General features: G+C 37.8%; 1 protein-coding gene across 1 annotated transcript; it reads right to left on the reverse strand.

Annotated features, from left to right (window-relative positions):
• Window positions 1–6,037: 6,037 nt before the first annotated feature.
• LOC140140398 (uncharacterized) lies at window positions 6,038–8,614 on the reverse strand. Its single transcript, XM_072162157.1, has one exon. The coding sequence runs from the start codon at window positions 8,612–8,614 to the stop codon at window positions 6,038–6,040; it is 2,577 nt and encodes an 858-aa protein (XP_072018258.1).

Below are 8,614 nucleotides of genomic sequence, written 5' to 3' on the forward strand. Positions count from 1 at the left end.
TCAAAAACCTTTCTTTATTCTAATGAGTTCACGTTAACAAGTCTTTCACCGGTTGCCTGTTTTGGAAAAGACATAAGAGGAATATAGATCTAGAACACGATTGGTTAAAGTAAGCATCAGCATAAAGAAGACATGGGGTTTTATAAGCAACAACCTGCCCTATATTTAATTTGGAACAGTTAGGGGATCTTATTGTCGTCGTAAGTGCAGTTTTAAATATCGCCTGATCATCACTGTTATTATTGATCTTTTTGAATGATGTCTGGAAATCGTTTGTGAAAAAAAGTAAAATACTAAGCAATATGTCAAAAGCAATATATCCGACATCTGTCAACGTTTTGTGATTGAAGAAAAACGGGGTAGAATATACTGGTGATACCAGTGATAACCAGTGATATAAGGCAATAACTAAACAAGGGCTGTGGAGTGTCTAATGAGCTACTGAGATAAGAAGTAAGTGCTGCCTTAGGACCTGGGAAATGCACACTTACAGTTGCCATTTAGGCTCTATTTAACATCACTGAATACGTCGACATTGAACAGAAATAAACATTAACCCACAAGTGATGTATAATATGTTTTACTCAAATAGAAATGTCTATCGCACTATGTGTAATTACTTACTGATATAAGTCAATTTCATTAAAAGTACAAGTACGTGTACATTAATTGAAACACCATTTGACAAAGCACATCGTGTAAGACTTGATTGGCTTATCAATCAAAATTAATTAGGAATTTCAGTCTATCTAATATTGTGCATGTTACACTGTTATTGCGTATTCCATGTTTTACATGGAGTCCGTCGTGAACCTGCTTTGCCTGACTGCATTGTAAGAAGACATGATTTAATAGGAAGTTCCATTCTCTATATCATTAACTAGAGATGTAGAGCGTATCCACTGACCTTTGGACGTAACATTTTTGATAAAGTGTATTGGAAAATGCTCTTTGCATATTGCACGTAACATTTCTGATATTGATATATTATTAAAAATGCTCTTTGCCTATTTTATGGTGTAAGAGTTAAATGATGATGGGTTATTATCAGCGCAATGGACGGTTCTGAGATTAAACCAAGTCATTGTGTCGTTTATTGGAGCGTTTCAAGTGCACCTGTAAAATCTATTAATGTGCTATTCCAGTTGAAATCCATACACCCCTATAAAAGACGTGATCTCAATCGTCCACACAGGGGATGTAGATTTCAAATGGAGTCACCCATTCAGGTAACCACATTTGATTTGAAATTAATACTCCCGATGTGGAAGATTAAGATCATGTCTTCCATAGGGGTGTATGGATTTCAACTGTAATAACCCAATGAGACGAGGGATGATTCTTTTGACGAATATTCTAGAAAATGTGCTCATTATTTACTAGTTGAAAAACTCATAACATTTCCAACGTGCTACATTTCAAATGTCAGAATGAAAGCAATGGTGGTTATGTTTTGTCAAGTCAGATCTTTGGAAACAGTTTTGTTTGCATTGTTACTGACAGACACTGATTGTATGCGTAACATCATTTAGTTTGTACAACGTTAAATTATTTAGAAATATTACAGGTATCGCGTCTAATTTCCAAAGCTCATACATTATAGACAGTACTTTTTTATTCCTATGATTCCTTTGGTGTCCTTTCTGAGATAATTTGAAACAGAGAGTCGTTATTTCTGAAAGTATAAAGAAGTCAAGAATTCTAATAGTCGATATTTTATTCATATCTAAGGGAGATCAAATTTGGGTGCGCATTTCTAAAAAATGGAGTGTACTCTCTTTCATTTGCTCAACCAATTTGATAAATAATTCTATCAAATTCAGTATCGGTTTTACGAGAAGACTTTGTTACATTACCCTTGTAAGTCATTAGAAAGTAGTATACAGCGTCACCATCTGGTCAATAATTACATTTGTACAGACGGAATCACATGGAAATGGAAATGCACCATCAAGCGCTTGATTACAAATTAAACTGAATTGATAAAATAAAATTCACCTCCAGAGATATCTTCCCCATTCAATTTAATCAAAAGAGTCATATTCCTAATCTTTTTTATTTTCTTATTTATTTTACTTACATTTTAAAAACTATATATTATGTGTTACAACTGGAATAATAATAGTAAATATAAAATTGGATGATGTAAAAACAAATGTTTTAAGAGGGGTCCTGTTATGATGTGTGTTCGGGAACCATGTTCTAGGTGTGTCCAGGAATTCCCATTAAATTGTTATATAAATATTGATGGACGCGTTAAACGGTTACATGAAACCCCACTCATTATAACATATAACATCAATGCATTCAATATGACAAATAATATCACGGTCAGATAACATATAAATGTGATTCCAGAAGGTATGCATCTTTAATGGAGAATAAATCCTCCATAAAGTACAGATTAGTGTATTTGCAGCTTGGTACTATGGTTTGTGGATTTGCTTGAACAAATCTAAGACGAGTGTGTTTGATTGATATAACATTTGCAGCCGAAAACAAGGAACGAAAGGAATATTTATCAAACAATAAACATGGTTGACAATGGTCAACAGTGTTTATTTATGAAAAAAGCAAATTCAAAAAATCCATCCATATCAATGCTATTGGCGGACGGAAGTTGGCACGCAGACTAACGTAGCCAAGAACATCTCGTGTTTCCTAGCCTGCGGTTATTTCAGATCATGGGGGTTGCATCAGTGGCTTAAGAAACAAGCAGTCATGTCAAGAATATCGTCTTATATGGCTTGGGATCGATGCAAGACTACGTATTAAAGTCTATATTTACCAATAATCAGTTTCAGAATCAAAAGTGGTCATGTTACATTATCTGCTTTGTTCAGATCTCCAAACGCAAAAACATTTCTGATTAATTATTTTAGCTTATACATTATGATGTGGTGAGTGACTTTTGGTTCTATTGTATGTCAGAGATGTGTACTTGAATACTTTTTAATGACAATCAGTCGACTCGTATATCACTATTTATATCTATACTTAATTTATTTGCAAAAGAACTGGCAATATCTTTTCTTTTCCTCATCCTTCCCTTTTTTCTTTCCTTTCCTACACAATCTCACTCCCTCGCTTCCTGTTTTGTCTTTCGTTTCCCATTATTTACTTCGAAAACCGTAGGTTATAATACTTGTTTTAAAGTTAAAAATATAACCACCAAATATCTCGAAACAGAGTAAAGAAAACTTGTCGCACACATGTGAAACGTATATCACATTGCAGTCTGAAGGTAGTATTGTAATCATGAGATGTTTTGAGCTTAAGAATGAAAAATCTGGAATCAACGTAAAATTACATTTTTATTTTGAAAAGGAACAATATAAAAAAGTCTATTTACAATGGCGTAAAATAGATGTCGATAACCGACTATCATATTTAGGACAAACGCAGTTAGTACTTATGTGGCTTGTTGACGATAGTATATTTTATTTGATGTCATTGTAAAATATGGGAATGATTGTTGTGTGCGTCTTTAGGGCAGCACCGTGGCCTTTTTTACATTATTAAGTCAGACTGGAAATTCTAAAACGGTCCTGGCCGTGCTTCAACAATTACAGTCACAAAATACTTAATACAATCTTGCTTATAGTGCCCAAACAAAACACATTCCAACCAAATAATGTCTTACGTTGACTGCCACCATAAATATCCATGTGATGCGGGATGAGGTAGGGATGAGAATGTCAATCCTCTTCTGAAACGCAAAGTGTGATTATAAACATGTTGAGACGAGAGGGACTTTCCTTGCGTGGATCTAGCAACCTACTCACCAATAAGTATTGATGACCTTTTGGCTTTCAAACATCTTTTTTTATTCTAATGAGTTCACGTTAACAAGTCTTTCATCGGTTGCCTGTTTTGGATAAGACATAAGAAGAACATAAATCTAGAGCACGATTGGTTAAAGTAAGCATCAGCATAAACAAGACATGTGGTTTTATAAGCTACAACCTGCCCTATATTTAATTTGGAACAGTTAGGGGATCTTATTGTCGTCGTAAGTGCAGTTTTAAACATCGCCTGATCATCACTGTTATTATTGATCTTTTTTGAGTGATGTCTGGAAATCGTTTGTAAAAAAAAAGTAAAATACTAGGTAATATGTCAAAAGCAATATATCCGACATCTGTCAACGTTTTGTGATTTAAGAAAACGGGGTAGAATATACCGGTATTATCGATATGATATAAGGCAATAACTAAACTAGGGCTGTGGAGTGTCTATGAGCAACCGAGATAAGAAGTAAGTGCTGCCTTAGGACCTGGGAAATGCACACTTACAGTTGCCATTTAGGCTCTATTTAACATCACTGAATACGTCGGCATTGAACAGAAATAAACATTAACCCACAAGTGATGTATAATATCTTTTACTCAAATAGAAAAGTCTATCGCACTATGTGTAATTACTTACTGATATAAGGCAATTTTATTAAAAGTACAAGTGCGTGTACATTAATTGAAACACCATTTGGCAAAGCACATCTTGTAAGAATTGATTGGCTTATCAATCAAAATTAATTAGGAATTTCAGTCTATCTAATATTGTGCATGTTACACTGTTATTGCGTATTCCATGATTTACATGGAGTCCATCGTGAACATGCTTTGCCTGACTGCATTGTATGAAGACATGATTTAATAGGAAGTCCCATTCTCTATATCATTAACTAGAGATGTAGAGCGTATCCACTGACCTTAGGACGTAACATTTGTGATAAAGTGTATTGGAAAATGCTCTTTACCTATTACACGTTACATTTCTGGTATTGATATTGTACAGTATATTAAAATGCTCTTTGCCTATTTTTGGCGTAAGAGTTAAATAATGATGGGTTATTATCAGCGCAATGGACGGTTCTGAGATTAAACCAAGTCATTGTGTCGTTTATTGGAGCGTTTCAAGTGCACCTGTAAAATCTATTAATGTGCTATTCCAGTTGAAGTCCATACACCCCAATGAAAGACATGACCTTAATATTCCCCATTCAGATAACCTCATTTGAAATTCACACTCACTGTGTGGACGATTAAGGTTATGTATTTCATAGGGGTGTATGGATTTCAACTGGAATAGCATATTAATAGATTTTACAGGTACACTTGAAACGCTCTAATAAGCGACACAATTAATAATAATAATAATAATAAAAGAGATTTATATAGCGCATCATACAGAAGTCTCGATGCGCTTTACAGAGCACACATACATAAAAGTAAAAACTAAATAAATGTACAAAAATCCTTAAATAATACACCTTAAAATACAAACTACAATAACAAGATTAATTAGGCTACACCAAGCATCCCTCACAAGGAAAGGAGAAAATAAGAACGAGCAAAGGGTCCCAACCAAGTGAAAGACGCATGGTAGCACAGCATATACATACAGAGTAAGCAATAAAACAATGACCATATTATATTTACAGGCCATTATACACATTATAGCAAAAACCAAGTTCAACATGATCAATATAAAAACATAATAATTATTAAATGGCGAATAAGATCAAATCAGACAGAAGCGAGAAATATTTCAGCTTGGAAAAACAGCAATATGATGGTGGCACAGCACCCTGCTGAGGGGAGAGGTTGCCAGCACGTCACCCTCAGCTAGAAACATAATAAATAAAACGCGAAATATGGGGTGGCACAACACCTTGCTGAGGGGAGAGGTTACCAGCACGTCACCCTCAGCGAGAACAAACATGATAATACAATTAAAATTAAGGCGTAGGCGAGACCAGCGGCGAGAACAACATTATGCCGATTATTAAAACGCAATATGGGGTGACACAGCACCCTGCTGAGGGGAGAGGTTACCAGCACGTCACCCTCAGCAAGAACAACACAGAAGTATTTTTACAAGATATATTTGACGAAAAACAGCGATAACTATCTGGCGATAAATAAAACACGAAATGGGGTGGCACAACACCCTGCTGAGGGGGAGAGGTTTCTAGCACTTCACCCTCAGCAAATTGAAACATAATAAATTATATAACAACAAAATCACAGATGAATCAAACAATGAAAAGATGCGTCTTCAGAAGTCGCTTGAAAGAGTGCAGTGAGTCAGCAGAACGAATGTTATGTGGCAGGTTGTTCCAAAGAAAAGGTGCAGCGAACGCGAATGATCTTTCCCCATAATACTTGGTAGATGGACGACATGTGACTGAGAGAAGTGATTTAGAAGACGAACGAAGTTTGCGACTAGGATTGTAGTGCGAGATGAAATGTGAGATGTACAGAGGAGAAAGTTGATTTTGAGCCTTGAAGGTCATGAGAAGAATCTTATAGATTATCCGCTGTTGTACAGGGAGCCAGTGAAGTGCCTGAAGAATAGGAGTGATGTGTTGATACTTGGAGGTGCGAGTGACGAGCCGGGCTGCAGTGTTTTGAACTCGCTGCAACTTGGAGATATAGCTATCCGGTAGGCCGTATAACAAAGAGTTGCAGGAATCAATCCTTGAAGTAACAAATGCGTGAACTAATCTCGCTGTGTTGACCTCGTCAAGATAATATCTGATTTGACCAATTCTACGAATTGCAACTAGGGCAGATTTACAGATGCTGTCGATGTGCTCTTTCATACAAAAGTGAGAATCCATTACAGCGCCTAGATTGCGCGCACCACTTGAAGAATTGATCACGGAATCCCCGATTACAAGCGATATGTTTGTAGCAGGTCTGTTCGAGAAGCGGGAAGTGACATGGATGAGCACGGTCTTGGCATCGTTAAGGACCAATTTATTTGCAACGGCCCATGATCTCACATCCGCAATGCAGTTTTCCATCACTTCAATAGCCTGAGCTCGATCATCAGGGTGGAAACACATATATAGTTGTGTATCGTCTGCGTACACCATAGTATGCACACCATGTGCTGTTATAAGATCTTGCATAGGGGCACTGTACATGGTGAAAAGTAACGGCCCAGCGACCGATCCCTGTGGTACTCCGCAGCTGAGAGAAACACTGGTTGAAACTGCATCTTTCACGACGACAGATTGTGTTCTATTCTCAAGATATGATTTAATCCACATATGGGCAGTACCAGACACGCCATATCTGTCAGCTAATCTCTGAAGCAATAACTGATGGTCTATTGTGTCGAAAGCCGACGAAAAATCAAGGAGGACAAGAATGGCCTCATTACCTTTATCAAGTGCACAAAGAATGTCTGACTGAACACGGAGCAATGCAGACTCAGTACTGTGATGTGCACGATACGCTGATTGTTTGGAGGCGTTGAGGTCATTATCATGCAGATAGGACTGAAGTTGAGAAATTGCGACGCGCTCAATCAACTTGCCTAAGTAGGTCAGGTTAGATATCGGACGGTAGTTTGCAAGTTCATCAGCATCAAGCTTGGGCTTCTTAAGAAGTGGAGTGACGATTGCATGTTTCAGGCTTGATGGAAAAGAGCCAGATAGTAACGACTGATTCACAATTGCCGTCATTCCAGGCAACATCTCGTCAATACATTCCTTCGTGATGGAAACAGGCAGAGGGTCCAACTTGCAAGATGTAATATGAGAAGACTTAATAATCTTCAAAACTTCCTCTTCAGATACTGAATGGAAACTATCAAAGGAGCTGGAGCAAGTACCATTAGATTCAATGCTGATAACTGAGTTGGAAGAGGTATCAAGGCGGTCACGAAGGCTACTGATCTTATGATGGAAGTAGTCAGCAAAACGATCAGCGAGATCTTTCGGGTCATCGTGAGCTGGTAGAGCAATGATGGACTTAGGCTTTGTGAGCGTATCGACAACACGGAATAAATCACGTGGCTCAGCATCACTTATTTGGTCACGGTGATACGTTGTCTTGGCAGAGTTGAGAAGATCATGGTAGGTTTCACACTGCTCTTTGTAAAGTTCTCTATGGACAGTAAGACCAGTGGCTTTATACTTCCGTTCGCGGCGACGCTTTTCCTGCTTAGCATTTCGGAGTGCATCGCAGTACCATGGAGCGTGTGGGCGCAGAATCACTGTGCGGTCAGTAACAGGAGCATGGCTGTCAATGATTTTACGAAGATTGGAGTTAAACTGATCGGTAAGAATGTCAACCTTCAAGATGTCATTTGAAGTGTCTGAAGTGTCAGAGTTAGGTAATAGCGCTGAGCTGATGTCCTTCCGTATCATGCCAATGTCAACTTCACGCACTTTACGGCTACGAACGCATTGTCTGGATGCAGGTGGGCGAACAATCCGCACTAAGCATTTCACAGCAAAATGATCGGATGGCAAACCACGGTGCACAGATACATCAGTGACAAGTTCATTTGTTTTACGTGTTACAAGAAGGTCCAGTGTATGACCTTTTTTATGTGTCGGAGAGCATACATGCTGGTTCAGATCATGCATATTGAGAATATCAAGGAAGTTTGCAGATAATGGATCTTCAGGATTGTCCACATGCACATTAAAGTCACCGGTAACCAACAACGATGATGATGGAAGAATAGACTCCAGTAGTGATGGGAAGTCGTCAAGAAACATAAGATCAGTCAACTTGTTCTCTTTACTTGGAGGAGGCCTATAAATGACAATAAGGCGGAACACAGACGATGATGATGTAATGCGCATGTCCAT

This window comes from Amphiura filiformis, chromosome 19 (assembly GCF_039555335.1).
Source record: "Amphiura filiformis chromosome 19, Afil_fr2py, whole genome shotgun sequence".
NCBI classification, from domain to species: Eukaryota; Metazoa; Echinodermata; class Ophiuroidea; order Amphilepidida; family Amphiuridae; genus Amphiura; species Amphiura filiformis.

Bases quoted from the DNA above. Each gene is read 5' to 3' on its own strand.
- LOC140140398 (XM_072162157.1), bottom strand. From the start codon at position 8,614: ATGGACATGCGCATTACATCATCATCGTCTGTGTTCCGCCTTATTGTC.